The sequence below is a fragment of the Capra hircus genome, chromosome 12 (assembly GCF_001704415.2).
Source record: "Capra hircus breed San Clemente chromosome 12, ASM170441v1, whole genome shotgun sequence".
Lineage (NCBI taxonomy): Eukaryota > Metazoa > Chordata > Mammalia > Artiodactyla > Bovidae > Capra > Capra hircus.
Window position 1 is genome coordinate 65384611 of NC_030819.1, and position 24244 is coordinate 65408854.

The window sequence follows — 24244 nt, forward strand, 5'->3', positions numbered from 1 at the left end:
TTTGTCTCAGGATGAGGCAACATGTTTTAAGATCGGTAGAAATTCTTCCTTGGGTTCAGTGGCTCAGTTGCTGGGGAAACGGAGGCAGGGAACTGAGCTCTGCTTTATCATGGGTTTTATGGCTTGTCTGGAGGTCAGTTTCCAGCAGCAGAAATCTCCGCCCTGGGTTGCTGATAAGTCTCTGACGCCTGCTGGAGTTCAGGGACGCTGAGCCTCAGTGACATTCAGTGACGTTGAACTCAGGGACGTTCAGTGGGTGCTGAGAATGCAAGTTTCATTTATGTGCTGGGAAAAAGGGCCCAACAGCCAAAGCGCATTGCTCATTTACATGCATGGCTGGGTGCGCATCACTGCCATGGGGCGCCCTCGATGTGGCTCCTCCATCAGGGAGCTGTGAGTCTACGGCGGGTGGGGTGGGGGAGTGGGGCTGTGTCCGGAGGTAACCATAGCACAGGGCTGAGACTGACATTGTAAGCAAGGACTGAGTCACGGAGGAAGTTGTCATCTCATAGTTCTGATGTGCCTTGGATATTCTGTTGGGACCAAAATATTGACAAAAAACCCCCAAATGATTGGTAGGAAACTGTGACACATCCATGCAATGTTTTGTGGTCATTAGAAGAAATAAGGTAGACTTATATTTAAGGAAAAAATCTCTAAAACATGTTGTTAAATGAAAAAGAAGGATATGGAACAATGTTTAGTCTGAATCTATTTATATGGAAAGGGGCTACACATACACATGTGTGTATATATAATGCTTAGTATATATATATGTTTATATATAATGCCTAAAACATGTATGTATAAATGTTGTATGTGCTTAAAGTATTTCTGGGTGATTCATAAGAAATTGTGAACAATGATGTACTTCTGAGCAGTGAGACTTTCCATTTTATATCATTCCAAATGATTTTTTTTTAAACCCTTTTTAATGAAAAAAGTACAGTTTTTTAAAAAGCATTACAACTTCTTTTGTTTTCTGGTTTAGAACATCTTTCTGCATATTGTGGACCTGTCTGTTCCCAAGTCAATCTGGAAATTTGTTGAAAATTTCAAGCAGGAACATACCCTCAATGTCTTGGTGAGCTTTGTAAACATAAGTAGGGGATAAATCTCATGCATGAGTGTTTTTTCTCTGTATGGATGAAGACTCTGTGTGGGGGGTATATGTGTGTGTGTGTGTCTATCTTTATGGCGACACCTGAGTGAGACTCTTTTATGGGGAAGCCTATTCATATCACCAGGTTCACTCATTAGAGTCATTCTAGCCATGTTGCTTGGATGTGTGAGTAAAGGAAGGGACCCTATACTGGTTCTTTGAGGGTGATGGAAATGTTCCATTTTTTCATAAAATGATTTGTGTACTGCCATTCGTGAACGCTGTAGATTTGGGGATTGATGTATTAAAATTAGAGGCTCAGGGGGAAAATTAAAAAGCTTAGTCCCAAAGAACACCTGTCGCAGACAGCCAAAGCTTTTAGTATCACAGTCAGTTGCTCCAGGGAGAAAGTTGGAAGACTCAGGTGTGTTGGTGTCCCTCTGCTCCTCCCACACATTCTGCTTTGAGCTGAGCTGCTTTTCTGCCCAGTGTTTCTCATGTGCTCCAAAATGTTCGTTAAGACCCAGGTCTCGTCTTCCACTGTCCAGTATGGCTACAGAGCATTTGAAATGCAGCTGGTTCAAAGTGAGCTGTTCCATCAGTGTAAAAATCCACCAAAGTCGAAGACTTAGGGTAAAAAAAAACAAAAGTAAACTAACATTTTTATATTGATTACATTTTTATGTTGATTACATCTTGAAATGCTACTATTTTAGATAGAGTTAAATATTATACATTATTAAAATCAATTCTACCTGTTTCTTTTTATGTTTCTTTTTTTTTTTTTTTTTTTTTTGGTGAGTTACGTTTTATTTGGGGCAAAATGAGGACTGCAGCCTGGGAGACAGCACCTCAGATAACACTGAGAAGCTGTTTTTCTTTTTACCTTTTTAATGTGACTACTTTCTAGAAAACTTGAAATTACATACTTTTACTGGATAGCATTGGTCTAGACACATTTCCAGGGCACTTCATTGTGAATTAGGTTGCCTGGCCACGCCTTAGTCATTGGAGGTCTCTGCACAGTCCCATGGCTGAGCCAGCTGCACAGGGGTTTTGGTGTGAAGAGACAAGAGAGCAGAACATGAACTGTCATCATACGCATGTGGGACCCGTGGAGGCGTGGAGCTGTGGGATGTGGAAACAGGTCCCTTGGCCCTATTTTCCTTTATTTTGAAATGAGAACTGTAATTTCTAGATCAATAATGCAGGTTGCATGGTCAATAAGAGGGAGCTCACGGAAGACGGACTCGAAAAAAGCTTTGCTACCAACACTCTGGGTAAGTGTAAGCGGCTCTATTATTTATTTTTAGCAAGATAAATGGAGATCAGAAACTGTAGAAGGATCAGAAAAGCAGTGATAAACTTTTGGAGTTCTTGGTGCATAGCATGATTGTATTCACTTTATCTTTAAATGCACTATCTTTTCTTCATAAAACACTCTTGTCTTATTTTTTATAATATGCATTAGTGCCAGAAGTACTATTCTTAAAATGATGTTTTTCCTAGGAAGCTCAAGGCTCATTACAGACACAACTTTGGTGAGGAGGGCAGGGTCACCTTAGGTGGAGAGGGCAAGTATGAAACCTGCGGCAGAGAGAACTTCCAGCCAGGGCTGAGGAAGGAGCAGCCAGGAGACAAGAGCATGGGCCTAGAAAGGCATGCGTTTACCTGGGACACAGGAGCCCTGGGCTCCAGACCCTCCCTGCTCTGTAAGAACAGGCCAATGCGTTTCGTGCCGGGTCAGTGATTCTCAAAGTGAGGTTCCTGGACCATCACCAGGGAACTTGGTGGAAATGCACGTTCCTGGGCCTCACCCCAAGATCCACTGACTCCAAAACTGGGATGGAGCTGAGAAATCTGTGTTTGAACGAGCCCTCCAGACGATTCTGGTGCACACTGAAGTTTGAGAACCCATGGGCCAGGATTTTAACCTCTTTGGATTTTTCTCCTTCTTGAACCAAGGGGTCTGGAGTACAGATCTTCCTCAACTTGGGATGGGGTGAGGTCCCAGTCAACCCATCGTGCGTAGGTTGATCACGTTGTAAACTGAAAATACATTAATCCACCTAACCAACGGAACATCCTTGCTCAGCCCAGCCAACCTTAAACAGGCTTAGAACACTTAACGTTAGCCTACAGTTGGGCAAAATCATCTAACACAAAGCCTAGTTTATAATGAAGTATTGCATTGCTCATGTTTATCAAATATTGTGCTGCAAGTGAGAGACACAGTGCTTGTCTGGTCCAGAGTGGCGGTAACTGTGCAGGTTGCTCACTCTTGTGATTGCCTGGCTGACTGGGAGCTTGCCGTGCATCCTGAGAGAGCGTCTTACCGTTTATTACCAGCTCCGGAAAAGTTCAAAACCCCAAATTCAACATACAGTTTCTAAGGAATGCATATTGCTTTCACACCATCGAAAAATCGTAATTCAAACCGTTGTAAATCGGGGACCGTCTGTAGACGATTTCAGTGCCTTGGAGAGATTTCACCTTGGAGAGGCAATGAATCTCAGATTCTCCCCCGTGACCATACCACTTCCTCTGAGGAAGTGAGGCTTTTAATAAGGCGTTTTAATTAATCCTAAGTCACAAGATGAATAGTGGGGGTTCCTGTGGCTCCTGGGGTCATTGAGGGTGACCATTAAATAGCAACCTCTTCCCACCCAAGAACTGAACAGTGTGAAGAGTAAGGCAGTAGAATAATAATGAATGAAAGCCCTAAGTCACTGTTGCTGATAAGGCTGGTTGAAGGGTGTGGCTCAGGTGAGAGCCAGATGGCTTCCTTAATGCTGAATCCCCAGAATTAGACAGGCTTGCTGGCTTTCTTGTGACTGGATAATCCCAGACAGAGACCACCAACCCCTCCCAGGAAGCCCAGTTTCTTGCTCCCAAATGTACTACATTTATTACTGGAGTGCTGACCTCCTTGGGACGGAGGAAGGAAGGGGCTGAAGGAGGCTGCTCATCATTCTCTCTCCAGGAACATAGGGAGTGGAGAAGGACCCTTCTGCCCAGCTCTGAGGTTGCATTTCTTTCTTTTTAAACAAATCTCTGGGAGCTTGCTATGAAACGCTGCAGGTTTAGGACAAAATATTCCCATCTTCTGCTTTGTTCCAAATGCGGTGTCCTTGCCCAGAGTACCAGAAGTACACAAATGTGGGGTCATGCCAGGGTTTGCCTTCTGACTCTCCTGGATGGTAAGGACTCCTGGGGTCCTAGCAGCTGGCCTCCTAGGTTAGCTGCACCCCAGGATCAGCTTTGTGATTTGTAGGGCCCAGTGGCAAACAAAAGTGGGGACTCCTCTGTTCCAAAAGTACAAGGGGTTACACAAGACCAAGCCAGCTCTGCTGCTTCCCACCCACCAGTCCACCACCCAGCTCCATTCCACTGGGTGTGTGCTGCGTGCTAGGCCCTGAGGGGTGGGGGGTGTATACACGTCATTGAACCCGCAGCACCACCCTGTAGTGGAGGTATTCCTGCCTGTACAGTTACAGGTGAAAAAGCTAGGACTGAGGGAGCTTGTGTAACTTGCCCAAGGTCAAGTGGAGGAGCCAGAATTTGAAGCCAGGTCCGTCTGCCTCCAGAGCCCATGTTCATAACCAGGACAAGTTCTGCCAGCCTCTCCCCCAGCATCTCCTCCCTCAGATCTGAAACTGCTTTGATGTGAAATAAGGACCAAGGGAGCCTGGGAGTGGGGAGACCTGCCATGCTGGGGAAGCATGGTGTGGGGCTGGGGCACTGCTTAGAGGACCCCCTGGGAATCTGCATTGATTGAGAATGTGGGTAGATCTGATGGACTCCAAGACTGCCTTTTCTTTTCTTTTTTTTTCCTGCACTGCATGGGTTGTGGGATCTTAGGTCCCCAACCAGGGATTGAACCCAGGTCACAGTAGTGAAAGTGCTGAGTCTTAACCACTGGACTGCCAGGGAACTTCCTTTTATTTTTTGCCTTTTTCATTACACAGCTGGTTATGTTGTACTTTTCTATGGATCGGGTCTGCTTCCGAGGACCTTGATAGCTCTTCATTTTCATTTCCTACTTGTGCTAGAAACATTGATCTTTCCAACTTCTCTGAGAAGCCTGATAATCCTCATGCTTAATATTTATTCATCCTCTCCAGAGGGGAAGATGGAGTCCAGTGTACACAGAGGCAATTCAGTGACGGGAGGGCAGGTAGACGTCTCTCTGCTTCACAGATGAGGAGGTACAAGGAGGTTCAAACATTATTATTCTTGAGCAGGTCCGGAGCCCAGTGGACAGCTCAGACCTCTGTCTGAGTCCTAGGAAATTGCTGGCTGCCTTTCTAATACGAAACATGTTTTCCCAGCTTGACTATGCAACACGGGTTACGTTGTTTTCTGTTTTCTAAGATTCAGTTGGGCCACTAGAAATACCTCCAGTCCTCAGGCAAACGTCAGTAGATTCCTGATAACCCCGAGGACAAGACGATACTAGCATCTGCAGAATTTATCGCCAGGTTCTAAGGGTTTGGAAACTCTTAGGTTTGGTGGAGGATCACTGAGATGCTGTCAGAACCTGTGACTGTGTGCGGCTCCGCGTGACAAAATCATAGCACATGAATTAGATACAGTTTGGAAATCACTCTCCTTCTCCTTTTGTGGGTGTGGGTGGGGCCTGGAGAGGTTTTCATCATTCACTCTCCCGGGGAACAAAAAGGAACTGCCTGGGGTAGCTTTGTGGGGAGATGAAGCATAGAGGTGAAGCCATCTCATGAGACAGATTCTGTTGGGTTGCTGTTCTTGCTCTTGGGTTTTGGGTCTTCTCCAAGCATATACATTTTGCCTGTTAGTATTCAGCGGCATTAAGAGTCTTTGAGGAGGGAAGACAGATGTGGGGAGGGGGCGGTGGCGCTTGGCTGAGTGCTGTGCTGGCAGCCGGCCACAGCCCGAGCTCCAGCCGATTAAAACTCTCACCCACGTCTCAGCCCCTCTCACCCACGGGGCGCAAGACAAGAACGCTGTCCACGTCCTCCAGAACTGCTGTGTCACCAATTAATTGGCTGTAATAAACAGGCGGGGTGCCTCAGCCGTTTGGTAGAAGGTGGGGAAGTTCAGTTGAGGTCGCTTTGGAAGGCCATACGTACGCCGTGTGAGCGTGCATGTGTGTGCGTGCATGTGTGTGCAAAGTCGCTTCCAGTCATGTCTGACTCTGCGACCCTGTGAACAGTAGCCTGCTAGACTCCTCTGTCCATGGGATTCTCCAGGCAAGAATACTGGAGTGGGTTGCCGCGCCCTCCTCCAGGGGATCTTTGTGACCCAGGGATGGAGCCTAAATCTCCTGTGGCTCCTGAATTACAGACAGATTCTTTACCACTGAGCCACCGGGGAAGACCGTACATAAGCAGTACGTTCAGTACGTACAGTAAATGTTCATGTTCTGTTCACTTCACATTCTGTTATCTGGAGCTTTCTACTGCTGGCATAGATCCACACCCAATGGGAAATGCTACTGAAAGCAAGGACCCAGGGTCCAGAAACACCTTAATATGTGTTTGTTGCTTACTCACTAAGTCACTTCCAACTCTTTGCAACCCCGTGGACTGTAGCCTGCCAGGCTCCTCTGTCCATGGGATTTCCCAGGCGAGAATACTGGAGTGGGTTACCATTTCCTTCTCCAGGGGATCTTCCTGACCCTGGAATTGGACCTGCGACTGCTGCACTGGCAGGCAGGTTCTTGACTGCTGAGCCACCAGGGAAGCCCACACCTTAGTGTAATAGTGACAATGCTGATGGTGACAGTGTACACACCGGGCACTTTCCACATGCCAGGGCTGCACTGCTCTTCTTGAATTATCTCATTCAGTCCTCCTAACAACTCTACAGATTTCACAGACAAGGAAACAGGGTCAGAAATAGTTTGAAACTATTTCTGCGACTCACCTTCCTAAATAAAATTATAGCTGGTACGTTTTTGCTATAGGGTTGTATCTGTCAGCTCTTGCTACATAACAAGCATCCCCCAGATCTCTGAGGCGCACAATAATAAACATGTCTTTCTTGCTGACTCTTATGCAGGTCTGTTGGGTGGACTAACCTCAGCTGGGCTCAGCAGGGTATCTCAGCAAATAGTGTCTACATTATGTTCCAAATCCTTGCATCCTCCTTGGACCATTTAGGCTGGCCAGAGTATGTTCCAGCAGCAAGAGCAGAAGCCCAAGTGTGCAAGCACCTTGCAAGTCCCTGCTTGCTTCAGACCTGCTAACATCTAACCACTAATACAAGTCATTTCACAGAACCCCGAATCAAGAGTCAGGGAAACATACTCCTCCCAGGAAGGTGGGGAAGAGGGGGTGCATATGGTCAAACAGTAATCTGCAACAAGGGTCTGTTTTATTACATTCTGATTCTTTGGAAATGGGTCCTCTGAGTTAAAGATGTGGTTAACTATTAGCCTGAAATGTTTAATGAACAAAATATTTTGTCTGTTCAGTAAACATTTATAGAGCACACACTGTAAGCTGTGGTCAGTGATAGTCAGAAATTATAGGGACTTCTGGTCCAAAGGGTGAATCAGACACACAAACAATTTCAGTAACTATATACAGTAAGTTCTCTTTTCATCCATGAAGGGAGCTGGGGTCCAGACCCTAGAGAATAGCACTTTTGAGGGATATGTCCTCAGACACTGAATGTGTTTGGCACCAGGCATTCTCACTTGTCAATAATCCTTGGTTCCTGAAACCTTCCAGCTCCCAAACTTTCAAGATTCCCAGAGAGACACAGTACCTGGGAATAGTAAGCACTACAGCAATGTCAGCTAATATTTTTGTAACACCCAAATCCCTTAACCTGGAATTGCAGTCCTTTGTTATTGTACCTCCCCTATCTGCCCAGACATGCTTCCATTATTTCCCAACATGGGTCCTCGGCCACTGTGTTATTATTATTTTAAAAATGTTTACTTATTTGACTGTGCCGGGTCTTAGTTGCTGCCACGTGGGATCTAGTTCCCTGACCAGGGGCTGAACTCGCACCCCATGCTTTGCACACTCACAGTCTTAACTACTGGACCCCCAGAGAAGCCCCCAGTCAGCCCATTACTAGATGCTGCTGCTGCTAAGTCACTTCAGTCATGTCCAACTCTGTGTGACCCCATAGATGGCAGCCCACCAGGCTCCCCCATCCCTGGGATTCTCCAGGCAAGAACACTGGAGTGGGTTGCCATTTCCTTCTCCAGTCTATGAGAGTGAGAAGGGAAAGTGGAGATGCTCAGTCGTATCCAACCCGCAGCGACCGCATGAATAGCAGCCTTCCAGGCTCCTCCATCCATGGGATTTTTCAGGCAGGAGTATTGGAGTGGGGTGCCATCGCCTTCTCCATTACTATATACCTCCGTGCTTTTATCTCTAAGGCGCCTCTGGCGGGAATGTCCCCTTCCTGGCTCACTTTCATTTCTCTGTGACTCAGTTGAGAGCACCCCTAGCCTGGAGCTTGGCCAGGGCTCCTGCTCTTGGCTCCCAGAGCACCGTCTGTGACTCTGTCTTAGTACCGTAGAAATCACCCATCAGTAGGTGGTTTCCAGTAAAGGGCATGAGTCACTGAGGGCAGGCACTGCTTGGCCCTTACGAGGAGCTCAGCCTGTGATCCAGCTCCTCCAGTGACGTGTGGAAACTGCCTTAACCTCCCCAAGCCTCACATCCCCATTCTGTAAAATGGGATCATGATACCTTTACAGGCTAGAGGCAAGGGTTAAAGAAGGAGTTGGAAGCTGTGTTCCCAGGAGAAATCGGATGTTCACACAGAAACATGAGCACGAATGTTTATAGCTACCTTATTTTATTCCTCATCACCCTAAACTGAAGACAACCCAACTGTCCTTCAACTGGAGAATAAACTGTGGTACTTCCACAGCACGGGATGCTGTGCCGCAAGAACAAGGAACAAAACATGGACATTTGCGGCAATGTGGATAAATCTTCAATGCACTGGTGAAAATCAAGCTAGACTCGAAAGGGTGCATCATATGATTCTATTTACATGACGTTCTGGGGACTGCGAACAGATCAGTGGTTGCTGGGGGTTAGGGATGCAAGGAGGGTGTGACCACAAAGGGTCCAGGTGACTGTGAGGAAATATTTGGGGTGATGGATGGTTCTGAATCACTCTACAATGTAGTGCATAGTTAGTTACCCAACCTTCTGCATCAGCAAAAGCGCATAGAGCTACACACACACACACACACACACACACACACACACACACACACGAGTTTTACTGTATGTAAAGATTTATAAGATAAAGCAAAAAGAAAGGACAGCATCTTAGCTCTGGGCACAGTAAGTCTGGTTCTTGGTAAGAAGCAGATCCTTTATTACGATGGATTTGAGGTGCCCTCCTTGGTAATCCACGTGCTCCTAGAAAGGGCACTGTCTTCTCTCCAGCTTAGAGCACATGTCACCTGGCTCAGGCCTGGGGACAGCGGGTGCTCAGCACTATCAGCTGGCGAGGAGGACACGCAGTGGCACCTTCCATTCAGTGCAGCGCTGTTCAGAGGTCGGGGTCAGAGTCCCAGAAGTCAGAGGTCATTCACCCGTCGGCTTTGGTTTTCTGCTGCTATCGAGGCTGTTTGGGATGAGGCAGAAAAACCTTCTAGACTTGAGCCCCTGGGCTATGGTGTGGCTGGAACCCCGCCCCCCCCCCCACCTGCCCTGCCTGCCTCTCCAGGGTGGTATCTGAGCTGCTGCAGTGCCCAGGCTGGGGTGATCTTTCTTGGGGCCCAGTGGGCATCACTGTCGCACTCTCCCAGCCAAGGAGCACTGGCCCCAATCCAGGGAGCCAGTGAGGTGCCCGGCCCCATCCTGTCCTGGAGGCTCAGAACCTTATCTAATGATCTGGTTGGGGTTCCATGGGTGTTTTTCAAGGAGTGCTACCCACAGCCATTCGAGCAAGTGCTCATTTGAGGAATCTTAAGAACAAAATCCCAATTAAGCACCTTCATGCTTTTAATGAGCCTGCGCTCTCCCCGCTGTAAAACAGGAGCTTTCACTGTGTCCCAGGTGTAGTAGCAACAGCCTCCCTCTCAGATGTGACAGCAGGGAGCAGATTCAGTCATCCCGCACCAGAAACACTGCTTTAGCCTCTAGCATCCTGAGGTGCGGGCCTCCCTGGTGGCTTCAGGAGTTAAGAATCTGCCTGCAATGCAGGAGACCTGGGTTCGATCCCTGGGTTGAGAAGATCCCCTGGAGGAGGGAGGGCCTGGCAACCCACTCCAGTATTCTTGCCTAGGAAGTCCCGTGGACAGAGGAGCCTGTCGGGCTACAGTCCACGGAGTCCCAAAGAGTCGGACACGATTGAGCGACTAAACAAGAGTCCTTAGGCTCAGACCTCGGATGGCCTGGGGAGGACACGGAAGTGATGACATTTGCACCTCTGTGGGTGACCTGGAGCCCAAGACAGGTGCCAGGCACTGGCACCCCACCCCCACCCCTAGATGGCTCCTTCCCATTAGAGCTCACAGAGGTCCGTTCCCACGTTTAAACAAGGCTCTCTGGCTGCTCTCAGCTTCAACCACCCTTGAGTGAACCCTCCACCCCCGGGCTTTTTGCGCAGACTGCACCCCACGCCTGGTCACCCTCCTTCCCACCCCTGCCCCCTCCCAGCACTCTGCCTCCCCTCTCAGTCTTAGCTTGGACGTCATCTTGTCGCTCCTGTGGCTCTGACGCACCCCCACCCCACCCTGTGTGCTCACAGCAGTCCACACACTTCCGCACAGCACTGACCTCACTGCAGGTGTAGGCTCGTTACATGATGACGTGTTAATGCCTGGTGAGCACCCTGAGGCAAGGATCCCTCACAGTACTTAGTACTGGGGCTGGCATTTAAAGGGGCTTCCCCGTGGCTCAGGGGTAAAGAATCTGTCTGCAGTATGGGAGACATAGGAGACACGGGTTCAGTCCCTGGGTCAGGAAGATCCCCTGGAGGAGGGCATGGCAACCCACTCCTGTATTCTTGCCTGGAGGGTCCCATGGACAGAGGAGCCTGGTGGGCTACAGTCCATGGGGTCGCAAAGAGTTGGACACGACTGAAGCGACTTAGCATGCATGCAGCTACTGGTATTTAAAACGTGGAACTGGAAGTGGCAGGGAGAGGGGGAAGTTGAGGTTGGGGGCACAGGGAAAAGATCTGAATCCCCCTCACTGCTGTCTGACCCCAAATCAAGAGTAAATACCCTACAGGAAGTTGATGACTTGAATTGTCTTCCTTATTACTGAGAGCAGGACTCAGCTTGAGTCCTGCTTCCTCATTTTCTCTGGGACTTGGTGCTGCCAGCTTTCCCCGTAATATGATCTTTGAAATGATCTTTATATAATTTGTAAAGTGAGTGTGTGAGGCCCCAGGGCTCACTGTGGGATGTTTGTGTTACTGTAACCCATGGGACAAGTACTGAATGGTATTCACCATGCAGCTGTCTGCTCCTTTAAAATCCACACTAGTAACTTCCCAGGGGTAGAAGGACAATTATTTTCCCCAGCAGATAGTACAATTGGTAAAGCATGGACCCAAATATACCCACCTAGTAACCAAAATGACTTTAATTCAAGCTGGTTTTAAAGGTTTCTTTTAATAGAATCTCCAATCATTTCTCCGTGCTAAGTGTGAACACTGCAGTATATTTTTCTCATCAAACAATTATTTTAATGCTATTGAAATATATCATACCCATGCTATGGTATGGTTTCAGGGACACCATAAATTTAATATTTGGGGTGGAACTGTGATTTCCGGAACACTTTAAGAGGACTACGCATCTCTCCTCCAGCATCGCCCGGCTTGACACAGTTTAGCATCCCTTCCTAATTAGCTTATAGAGAGAGATTTGCTTCAAGTCATGTACCCATGTCATAAAGGTCCTTGTTGCTGTATTTAGAAGACTGTGTCCAACATAAATCCACTCCTAAATCTTCTCGTAATGAACTTCCATCGACATAATGAGTTCCTTAGAAGGAAGGCATTGTGTAAATTTAAAATACTAATGAGTCATAATGATAATGAATCACTTTCCTTATTACTGGGAGCAGGACTCAGCTAGGGCACATTACCCCATGGCTGAAGGTGTCTTCCCTACACCTGGGCCTGCCTCCCCCAGGAGCCCAGAATCTAAAATAGCTTCTCCTTTATTTTTTTTTCTTTCCACATCAAAGCTCACAATCCCCCAAAAGTCCCTGGTCTTAGCTAGTCGGTCTCAGAGGAACAGAAGTTACAGAACTGGCTCACATTAGGACTGAAATGGCCAGACACCCACAGCTGTTTCCAGCAGAGCCTGCCTGTGTCTTCCCAGGGATATTCCCATGAGCTGATGGCGCAGGCGAATGAGTGGGTTTTCTAGCTAAGACAAGCCCAGTGTCTCAGCGATTGTCTGGTTACCAGGAGCAGGAACCCACACAAGCTGACTAAACAGAATTGATCTCCTGGAGGGGGATGCAAGGATGGCCTTCATGGAACTCAGTGGTAGAGGCACAGCTGGGCTTTGGGGGGGCGTCAGGGACAGGACAGGAGAGCATGAGGACCAGGTGAACTTTCCCTGTTTCTCTGGGACCGTTGTCCACCGTCCCAGCCCTCCCCGTGTCTGCTGGTCCATACCCACGGGCCAAATATGGGGGCCGCTGAGCCAAGGGTCCTGTGTCCACATGCTTGGAGGGAGAGTTCGACTGGCGCAGCTCAGATCAGGAAGAAGAGAAAGTGCTGGTCACTTATTCGTGTCTGACTTTTGCAGCGTCATGGATTGTAGCTCACCAGGCTCCTCTGTTCATGGGATTCTCCAGGCAAGGATACTGGGGTGGGGTGCCGTTTCCTTCTCCAGGGGATCTTCCTGACCCAGCGATTAAACCCGGGTCTCCTGCTAAGGTCGGGGTCCCCTCTAACTCAGTCTGCTCTGTCCATGTGGTCGAGGCCACATGGCTCAAACGACAGTGCCAGGCCCAGGGTCATGACTCGATGTGCGTTGTGATAAACAGGATACGGGGTCACCCCTAAAGGTGCGGGGCACATTTCCGGAAGAAGTCCACATGCCAGGCCGAGGAGTTTTCTGCTTACTCTGGTTGGGAGCCTGGAGCGTTGAAGGGCTTTGGGGCAGGAGAGTGGCATTGGTGCCTGTGTTCACAGCGGGCCTGTGGTAGGATCTGTGAGCTGGGCGAGGAGCTCCTGGCACCAAGTTCATCCCCAGAGAACGGTGACTTGCAGACAAGGGGCTCGTTCCTCCTCCCTTGGCAGTCAGTAGGCTGGGACTCTGCAGTTTAATGACTCAAGGAAAGAGAGATTAAAAAGAAAAAACGATTTGCCATCTGTTTTCTACTCTGCATGGACTTGCTGGGAACTTGGAAAAGTCACAGAACCTCTTTGGGATTGTCTTAATTCCAATTCTTTTCATTAAAAAATATATAAATAAGTACATGAAGTGAAAGTGTTAGTTGCTCAGTTGTGTTCAACTCTTTGTGACCCCATGGACTGTAGCCGCCAGGCTCTTCTGTTCCTGGGATTCTCCAGGCAAGAGTACTGGAGTGGGTAGCCATTCCCTTCTCCAGGGGATCTTCCCCACCCAGGGATTGAACCTGGCTCTCCTGCACTGCAGGCAGATTCTTTACCATCTGAGTCACCAGGGGACCCCAAAAATATACATACATATTGCTTATACATTTTTATGTTATTAATTGAGCAATTTTTTAAAAAAAGTTCTTATTGGCTTTAATCAGAGATTGATAAAATTGGGGAGCATCCATTTAGCAGTAGATGGGGCATGAAAAAGCTGTACAAGGCTACAACTTTTATAGGCAGGAGGGAACAGAAACAAGGAAGTTAGACAGGGCATTTCGCAGATTTTTCTTGTGTTTCTCTTTGCTGGCCTGAAAAGATGCGGAAGGTACATAGGAGGGGCCTCAGAAGGGAGGCTAGGCGGCTGGAGGATTCTAAACTGCTTATGGCCGGAAAGAGAGGCTTCATCTCCTTCTGAGGGAGGAGAAATGCTTGCTGTATGCGAAGAGTAACACATGTGTTTTGAAATGACAAAGCTGGAGACCCAGGAGGCAAAAAACGTGCATGATGGCTCCAATCTGCTTGCGGGTGTAGCTGGGCCCCAGGAAGTAGGGTGGGGGACTTGGAATGAGGGAGCATTTTTTTTTTAATTGGAGTATAGTCGCTTTACAGTGTTGTTAGTTTCTGCTGTACAGCAACATGGATCAGCCAGAGGTACACATATATCCCCACCCTCTCGAATCTCCTCCCCTCCCACCATCCTCCCCTCTAGGTCATCACTGAGCACTGAGATGAGCTCTCTGCGATGACCTGCAGGGAGATCTTTCTTTTTTTCTTTTTTTAAGATAGAAGAGGCCCCGGAAGGCCTGTTGTTAAAAACTGCAGTTTCTCCAGGAGTTTTTAGAAAGTACCTACTACCTGGCTGTGCCCTACAGGTGAGGATGAGTGGCCCAGCTAATCTTCCTACGGGTAACTCTGAAAGTGAAAATGCCAGTCCTTCAGTCATGTCCAAGTCTTTTGTGACCCCATCGACTGTAACCTGCCAGGCTCCTCTGTCCATGAAATGCTCCAAGCAAGAATACTTGAATGGGTTGCCATTTCCTTTCTCCAGGGGATCTTCCCGACCCAGGGATTGAACCCGCGTCTGCCGCATTGTAGGCAGATTCTTTGCCAGGGAGCCACCAGGGAAACCCCACAGGGCAACTCTGCTAGCATCTAAATGGACACAGCATATTCTCGCAGAGGAAGCAGAAAACAAAACACATCACTGTCTCCTGGGCTTTGGGGAGAGGCGCAAAGGGGCACCCCAGCTCTCATCCATCCTGGAGGTGGGCTGGGTCAGTGGGGTGAGCAAGTCTGAACCTGGAGGGAGCCTCTCAGGGAGTGGGTGAAGCCTTCCGCGTGGAACCTGCTTCCAGCTTTCCTTTCCTTTCCGCCAAGGAGTCATTTATGACTATCCATCGTGGCAGGGCTGATAGCTTTTGGCAGAAGTCCTTTCTACTTCTCGCAAATTAAATCACAGAGTCAGTCACCAGCAGTGAATGCAAAGGAGGGGTTTAAGGCCACCGCATGGAGGCGAACAGCTGTCGGAGACCCAGCGTTCACCAGACATTAAAAATCACGAATGTTGAATCCAAACAAACACGAATATTAACAAGACTAGCCCCTCCAGCAACGATTTGGGATATGGAGAACTGAGAATGCTGTGTGAGGTGATAGGCACAACTGAGAATCTCTAATAATAGTAATAATGATAAAGAAATAAAATGGCAAAAACTAGTGCACACAGAGAGCATTCCAGTTCTCAGGCACAAACCCTCTGATCCCAGGAGGTGGGCTGGACAGCTGTCGTCTCCTTTTCACAAGAAACCCAGGCAGTGCTGCTCTGGCGACCTGCCCCTGGTTGCGCCACTGGCAGGCACCAGCCAGGACTCAGATCCAGACTCCTGGCTCCCCCAGTGCCCTCCCCACGGTGCCAGGCTGCTCCCGTGAGCCTGGGTGCAGGGTGGGACACGTGCTGGGCTCCAGGTGGTGAGCAGAGCTGGTCAGGCAGGACCTGAGGAGTGACTCAGGAAAGAGTCAGGGCTTTCATTTAGCCCCCCCAACCCCGCCCGCCACCCCTAACACAAGGTAATATATGTTCATTGTTTGGGGGAAAAAATACAGATAAACATAAGAACATAGACATAACCTGGTGGGTCAGACTGTAAAGAATCCCCCTGCAATGCAGGAGACTGTGGTTCCTTCCCTGAGTCGGGAAGATCCCCTGGAGAAGGCAATGGCTACCCACTCCAGTATTCCTCTCTGGAGAATCCCATGGACAGAGGAGCCTGGTGGCCTACAGTCCACAGGATTGAAAAGAGTCGGACATGACTGAGAGACTAACACAGACATAATAACTGTCCGCTCAGAGAGAAGCATTTTGCCTGACTCTAGGGAAGTAAGTGAAAGGTGCTCAGTCGTGTCCAGCTCTTTGAGACTCCATGGACTACAGTCCATGGAATTCTCCAAGCCAGAAGACTGGAGTGGGTAGCTTACTCCTTCTCCAGCGGATCTTCCCAACCCAGAAATCGAACTGGAGTCTCCTACATTCCAGGAGGATTCTTAACCAACTGAGCTATCAGGGAAGCCCTTTAAACTTTTTAGCGCACCAAAATATCATCCTTGCAGATACTTTTTCCTCATTTTGACACACCTTTCCTCACAAAAATGGAATTCTGTTCTTCCTGCCATTGTATAATGCTTCATTCCATATACTGTGAATATCTTTCCATGTCAAATAACACTTCAACAATATTTTTCTCATTTCATTAAAAATGTTATATATATGGCTTTTATGATTACAGAAATAATTGCAAGATTCTACACTCATTTAAAAAATATTCAGGTTCAAACCATACAGCAATGTCCAGTAAAGGAAAGAAATATTCTATCAATCCCACCCTTGGGGCCTGAGCTGTGTTGCTGCGTGTCCTGTTTCCACTTTCATATTTTTCCGTGTACAGGCTAGACGTAATGAACACGTGTGTCTGTATACGTTTTTTTCCCTCCTCAAAGGGGGCTCACAGACTGTTGTGCAGTTTGCTTTTTTTCTTTCTCTGGTGTAGACATCTTCTCGTCTTGGTGTCTGAGGTTCTAAGGTGTCTTTGTTCCAATCCTGGGGAAAGGAAACCCCCGTGAGGCTGGAGAAGGGACAGGCTAGTGAGTAAGGGCAATACAGGGCTGGTTCCAGTGCTGAAATAAAAACTCTCCCAGAGGAGGAGACTGCGGCCCAGGCAGCCACTTGCTGCTCGCCTGGAGGAGAGAGGTAAGGGTGCCACCTCGCCTCCACCCCAGGGCCATCTAACAGGAGGCGTCCCGGCCCCCGATGGCCCCCGAGACCTCACGAGTGCTCTGTGTCGCCCCCCCCCCCAGGTGTGTATGTTCTCACAACCGCCCTGATCCCTGTCTTGGAGAAAGAACATGACCCCAGAGTGGTGAGTTGACCTTGCGGATGTCTTGTAAGTCAGCAACTCTGTTCCAGATGGGCAATCAGTGGTCCTACATTTGCGGCCCCAACTGTCCCGAGGTGGGGGCGTGCTGTCCACGTCCCCAGTGAGGGCCAAATTTGAACCCGGGGTCCAGAGGCCTTGAGGTTTGATGACCTGAGATCCGGCAGTGGTGCGCCGGCCCAGGCAGCATCCAGGTGGGTCTGGGGAGTTGCTGATGCAGCGGGCAGGGGTCCAGGCCTAGGTGAGGGTCGGCCTGGAGCTTTGTCCCATGGACACACGTACTTGCGGAGCTCCGGAGGCACAGCCTGGGCTTCCAGGATGCTCCTTCTGGCAGCAGAGGCTTCCTGGGAGCCGGCTGTCAGCCCAGCTCCCTCTTGCGCTCAGGGGCTCCTCCACGTCCCCTGCTCCTGCCTCTCATCCTGGCTGGGTTGTTGCACACAGAGCCCATGAAAAGGGAGGCAGAGTCACGCAAAGGGCCACGTTCAAGACCCCAGCCCTCACCGAGGTCTCTTCCCCAAAGTCATCTGAAAGTTGGCAAAGCATTGGAAAAGGGGGGAGAGTGGGGAGGCAGGCAGGGGTGGGTGGGTATACTTCCTGGAGAATCTGCCACTCAAGCGGGAGGGGACAGCTATGGAGTTAACGCTAATGGGCTAACATGACAGAAATGAGAGAAGTCAGGAAGAGGGCAGTTTATGCAGGCTGCCTTCTCTCTGCTGGCAGGGTGGGGGGTGAACAATGACCTCCCTGGACCCCCGAGGTCCAGGTCCCAGTTCCTGGGACTGTGTCACCTTGACCTGGCAAAAGCGACTCTGCAGATGTGATTAAGTGAAGAATCATGAGATGGGGGCGGGGTGGTTTCGTGGATTATCCAGGTGGGCCAGTGCAGCCCCGGGGTGCTCAGAAGATGGCCCGAGTCAGAGGAGACGTGGGGATGGAAGCAGAGGTGGTCAGGGTGGTATGGCCACAAACTGAGGCCTGCGAGTGGCCTCCGGAAGCCGGAGAAGCCAAGGAATGAACTCCCCTCTCAAACTGCCAGATGGTCTCTGCTGAGACTTGGATTTTAGCCCCACAAGACACATTCAGACCTCTGGCTTCCAGAGCTGGGGGGAATTCACCTGCGCTTTTGTAAGCCTCTTTGTGGTCATTTGTCGCAAGAGCAATAAGAAACAGATACACGGAGAAGAGGGATGGGAAGGTATCACCAGCTTTTCTTCACAAATCTCCCTTTCCTGCAGATAACTGTGTCCTCCGGAGGAATGTTGGTTCAGAAACTGAACACTGATGACCTGCAGTCAGAAAGAACAGCGTTCGATGGCACCATGGTCTACGCACAGAACAAAGTAAGCGAGGGGCTATTCTCAACATGGTCACCTGGACTCTTTTCCATGGAAGGCTTATTCTGGGATACACACTAGCTTGGATCTAATTCCCAGAGCACCTGACTGTCCCTCACGGGAGAGAGAATCCTCTTCTCCATCAGAAGCACAGCTCAGCTCCGCCTGGACCAGGGTGGAGGTGCGGGGCTTCAGCTCACCCCGAGGAGGAGCCACAAAAGCTGCCACCTCTCTTCCCAAATTTCTCAGACCCACAAAGAGGGTGGTGAGAGCAGGTGATTCCCCAGAGCAGGACCCGGCAGAGGTTCCTTGTCCTGCGTGGCTCAGAGGGGAAATGGACCCAGGGGGCCCCTTCTCTCTGCCTGGGCAGCCCCTGCTCACTGGCTGGCTGGATGCCACCAGAACCACGCTGGGCTTTCGGCTCCCTCTGTGGGGTGTGCACTCAGTTGCTCCAGCTGTGTCTGACTCTTTGCGACCCCATGGACTGTAGCCCGCCAGGCTCCTCTGTGCAAGGGATTCTCCAGGCAAGAGTACTGGGGTGGGTTGTCATGCCCTCTTCCAGGGGATCTTCCCGGCTCAGGAATCGAACCTGCGTCTCTCACATCTCCTGCACTGAGGCAGGTTCTCTACCACTAGTGGCACCTGGGAAGCCCCCGTGAGGGGGATGTACATTCCAGTTCTGAAGACGCGCAAGCGCAGAGGTCTGGTCTCATGGCCACTCAGGACAGAAAGTTCTGTGTCTCAGCTCATCGCAGCTGTTCTAGGAGCCGCTGTATGCCTGCCCCATTCACGGCTCCTGCCCTTCAGTTCACCTGGTGGGGGGCCTCCCTGGTGGTTTGTGAAGCCGCCCTCGCCCACAGCTTTCCCCCTTGTTCACAGGGGAGTCCTGTCCCACCCCCTCCCTCACTCCTGCGCCCCGTGTACCCTGGTTCTCTGCCCCACTTTCACTCACCAACCCCCAGACCAGCTCCTGGTGAGTGACTTGTCATGACTCAACATCCCACCAATCAGAGGCACCAGACTTCTTTACAGATTTTCCAGGGAACCTGGGAACAAAGCACTCACTCCATAAATGGGGCCCAGGTGGAGCTCTTTGTAAAATGTAATCTAACTGCCCTGGGAGGGGGGCAGTGGCCTTCACACAGCTGAGGCTTATGTGGGGGTACTTGGCGATTTTTAAAGAAATTTGCAGCAGATGCGTTCTCTAAGCATCTCAGGACGGTTCCCACCCTCCAAGGTTCCTTCACGTGTCCGCGGACACCCACTCAGTGCCTACAGGGCGGGAGTGCGGGGGTGCTCTGTGCTCCCACCGGCTTGCGTCTAGCAGCAAATACAGTAACAACAAGCAACTAGGAGAGAGGGTGCTGTGGGTGTACTTTCCTCGGGGGAGGGAGGGGGAAGCCCCCAGGCCACGGGCAGCCTCATTCTTGCTCCTGGTCTGTCTGCATCTCAGATGGCGGGGCCAGGACGCAGCCCTGGGTCACAGCCAGAGCTCGCTGGGTGAAGAGCCGGTGATTCTAGAGGAAGTTGCATTCTGACTTTGTGGAGGGCGGGGGACGGGGGCTCTGCACACCCGCAGCCCCCCTGCTTCCCCCTCCCATCTGTTCACCCTCATCCCGTCCAGAGGCAGCAGGTGGTTCTGACGGAGCGGTGGGCCCAAGCGCACCCGGCCATCCACTTCTCATGCATGCATCCCGGCTGGGTCGACACCCCAGGTAGGTGTTTAAGTTCCCTGCCGCCCACATTTCATCTAAAAATATCTGGGCGGCCGCAGGACGGACTCTCCCCAGGAATGACCTAGAACTGGTATCCAGAGGATGAGGGATGGCTTCGTTTCTGCGGGAGCCGGGCAGACTGGGACTGGAGAGGGAGAAGCCTGGTCCTCAGAGGCCAGAGCTGGTGTGGTCAGTCTGCCCCATGTGTGCGTGGCCCAGGGAGAGGGTGGTGTCCGGGTGGGGGTACGGCTGGGGACCCCTCCCTCGGGACAGAGGGTGCTTGGTCCACACCCAGTGTTACGGGAGATGCTGGGGACGTGGGGATAGGCCAGGCCACCTCCCCACTGCCCGGGTTTCTAGAAATAGTGAATGCACAAGGGGAGAGTAACAGTCACTAAGGGGACAGGTGGAATTCTCTGGAAGCGTGGAAAAAGAGGGACGGAGAACAGAACTCTCTGCGGGGTCAGTCCCTCCCACCTCCGAGACCTCGGCACATCACTTGGGCTCTGTAGCTGTTTCCTCCTCCCCCCAAAAGGGGAACTGAAAACAGCAGCCGTGGCAGAACACCTGGGACGCTTGAGGGCCCAGGGGTGCTCCCAGCGCTGTCTCCATACTATCGCCTGTGCCCTCACCACCCTCCTGGGGTGGGCACTACCGTCACACCCATTTACATCTGGGGAAACTGAGGCACACAGAGGGGCTGGGACGTCCCGGCTGGGCCCGGCCACAGTCTAGTGAGAGGCAGGCTCTCATACACGCTTGCTGTCACCTTCCGAAAGCTGGTGGCCTTAGTATCTGCATCTCCATCCTGGGAATTCATCCTTAAGAGATGCGGAAAATGAGGTTGCTGGTCCCAGCACTGGTGCTCGGAGAGTGAGTTGATAAATTAGGGAGCACCTGCACGGGAAACCTGTTCAGCCTTGAACACCGCTGCACATGAATGTCTATGGGAAGCAAACGGCGCTATCTCATTAAATGCAGGTATTGGGCGCTCAGACCTTACAGCCTTCTGGTCTTATTTTCGCTACACCCACATCCCCATGGAGAAGGGGGTGCGTCGTGCTCCGTTGCATCCCACGGAGACTGGTGGGGAGAGGTGCAGCAGGCCCGCCTGCCGGGGTGGGGGTGGGGTGGTGGAGCTGAGGACATGAGGCAGTCTCCTGCTGTAAATGCAATGGGGGGGTGTCCTCTACTGAGCACCCCAGGAGGTGCTCGAGCCAGGGCTGTTGGGAGAGGGTGGCTTCTTATTTCATGTCACTTCCTGGTGGGAGATGTGCCCAGCCCTGCCTGACCAGGTAGCTCCATCAGCCAGTGGAGAACCACCAGCCTTTCATCCCTGCAGGACATCACCCTGACAGTCCTCACGTCAACCTGTGCACTGGCTGAGTCAGCGCTACGAGCTCACCACCTGAGTGCAACATCTGGGTCAGGGTGCGGTCAGCCATCTGTGGTCCACAGGTCACAGGGCAAAGACTGGGCTTCTCAGAGGCTGCTGACTGGGCCTCAGTGTCCAGAGGGAGGGCTGGGGAAGGGCCTGAGCCCACAGACGCTTGTCCTCCCCGAGTGGTATGATGTGTGTGCGCGCGCTAAGTCGCTTCAGTCGTGTCCAACTCCTTTTGACCCCATGGACTGTAGCCCGCCAGGCTCCTCTGTCCATGCGATTTTCCAGGCAAGAATGCTGCAGTGGGTAGGGAATGCTGGCATTCCCTTCTCCAGGGGATCTTCCTGACCCAGGGATTGAACCCACGTCTCTTACGTCTCCTGCGCTGGCAGGTGGGTTCTTTACCACTAGCGCCTCCTGGGAAGCCCAACGGGGGACTCAAATGCCTCTGTTTACTCATCCGAAGTATTCCCCAATTTCCCCACAATAAGCAAGTACTGTTTCTGTAAAGGGAAAAAGAAACGTTTATTTTTTACTTTTGTTTTAGATGATCCTTTCTCTGAAATCCTCTGATCTCATTACATCTCTCAAATGTTGTTTTCTCTGCTTTCTTTTCTTTCTTTGGCTACATGAGAGAACAGTTGTGTTTCCCATAGTGCTAACTGTAAAGACTGTGTGTTCCCCGAGGTCTGTGGGCACATGGGGGTGTGTGTGTGTGGGGGGTGTAGCCTGCAGCCAGTGCTGGGGAGCATGAGGGAGAGGGAGGAAAGAGTCCCTTCCCTTGTTCCAACACGCCTCGCTGAAAAAGCAGAGAACACTCTCGCAGCCCGAAGGACACTCAGCGTGGATCCTGGGAGAGATCAGAAGCCTTGAGAGAGACAGATGCGTCCCCCGGGAAGGGGGGAGTCTGATCCCCTTTTGACCTCAGGTGTGACCCTCATATCTTAGGATGGGAATCGGGGAGGTCCAGGGGATTTTGCTCCCAGGGGACAGGCCTGTCTGGGCCGAGAGCCTGCATGAACGCTGTTTTGAAGTGGAAAGAGGGCAGTTGGTGATCTCATTTCATCTCCGCGTGGTTATTTTGGTATTAAAGCAGCCAACTCAGCTGAGGATGAGGGTGCTGTTCTCATGGCCCTGTGTGTGCCTCCCCGCAGGTGTGCGGCTATCGATGCCTGGCTTCCACGCCAGGATGGGGGCCAGGCTGCGCTCTGAGGCCCAGGGCGCGGACACGGTGCTATGGCTGGCCCTTGCTCCCGCTGCCACCGCCCAGCCCAGCGGCTGCTTCTTCCAAGGTGACTTTCTCTGTAAACCACAGCCCGAGGGTGTCTGGAGGTGGACCCTCTTCTCTCCCTGAAGTCGGGTGGGGAGGGGCTGGCTCCCTTCCCGGTGATGTGCTGGCCTGCCTTGGGAGGACGGCTCCTTGGCCTGTTACTTTGGGAAGGGCCTCACCTCTGGCTCTGTACTCCCGGCATTTTGCATCCACCTTCCCGAACTCAGTGGGTCCCGTGAGGATGAAATAAGTCCTGGGGTTATGACCCCTGACCTCAGTGTCTTGGGCACGGCTGGACCGGTGGGGCACCTCGGAGATTGGAAGCTCCTTTGCTGGAGCCCAGGGCCTGGGAGTCAATCTCTGCTTTTCTGTTGCTGGGGGCGGCTATCTGTTCAGCAGATCCGAGAAGAGGGGGCAGACTGAGGAAAGAAGGGGGAGGTTCTCGCCCCGCCTCGGAGGTGGCCACGCTTGCGTGAGCAGTGATGGAGCTCTGGGGACCCTGTGGCGGCCAGGAGGGTCGCCGTGCCTTCTCCTCTATCACCTGCCAGACCAAATACGCCACACTCCCGGGTCCCCGACCCCCACCAGCCGGCACCCAGGCCTGGGGATCCTGCCCCCGCCAGCCAGCCCCCTGGAGTCCCGCCGCCCGGCCTCCCGCCTCAGCCTCCCTTCTGCAGCACCTCACTGTCCGCGCGGACCCTGCGCGCAGGGGCGGCCAACCCCTTACCGTGTGGGCTTGCCCCCAGCAGGAGGCCGTGAAAAGACTGACTCGAGGCCCGGCCCTGCCGCTCACGACTTTGTTTTTCTCTCTCACGTTTACAGACCGGAAACCGGCGCCCACACACTTGCCTCTTGCGAGGACGTCGTCCTCACCGGCCGAAGAGGAGAAACTCGTTGAGATCTTGGAAGAGCTGGCTCGGAGATTTAAATAGCCCAGGCTAGACCCAACACTGGCCGGAACTGCCTCAGAAAATACGGCAAGGTGCGGCCCAGCGGCCAGCGAGGAGACCCCACTGCGCCTTCCCCGCTGTACACCGGCCCATCTTCCACGGCTGCGCTTTGAGCTGGTTTCCTCTCCATCAGGAGTCACAGAAATTAGTCCCGTCCTTTATATACAAACCCTAGTACTGAAAGCTTGACTCACCACCGCCTCCTGGGACCGCAGCTGGGTTAACTTACCCTCTGGGGGCCTCATTTTCCCTGTCAGCAGAGATTAGAGTGCTCCCTACCTCACGGCGTGGTTGTAACGATTCAGTGAGTTACCACTTGTAATGCTCTTAGCAGAATGCCCGGTGTGTCATAAAGACTTGATACGTGTTAGCTACTAACATCAGCATTTAACTGACAAGTGTGCTAAAATTCATGGGGGAAAAAAAAAACCCTAAAGATTACCCCCTGTAGCAATGAGTCCAGGATGGAAACTTACATACGATTGTGGCTGAGAGCAAGTGAACCTTCA

General features: G+C 51.3%; 1 protein-coding gene across 2 annotated transcripts in view; it reads left to right on the forward strand.

Moving 5' to 3' along the window:
- DHRS12 (dehydrogenase/reductase 12) overlaps positions 1 to 24244 on the forward strand; it is a 41987-nt gene extending 17743 nt beyond the window's left edge. Inside the window, exons 4-10 of one of the 2 annotated variants that reach the window (XM_018056702.1) lie at positions 992 to 1084; positions 2301 to 2382; positions 17009 to 17070; positions 18321 to 18425; positions 20044 to 20134; positions 22670 to 22807; positions 23608 to 24244. In XM_018056702.1, the coding sequence (XP_017912191.1) occupies positions 992 to 1084; positions 2301 to 2382; positions 17009 to 17070; positions 18321 to 18425; positions 20044 to 20134; positions 22670 to 22807; positions 23608 to 23717 (681 nt within the window). In that variant the 3' untranslated portion in view covers positions 23718 to 24244. The remainder of the gene's footprint in view (positions 1 to 991; positions 1085 to 2300; positions 2383 to 17008; positions 17071 to 18320; positions 18426 to 20043; positions 20135 to 22669; positions 22808 to 23607) is intronic. The other variant, XM_018056703.1, reaches the window with a different exon arrangement.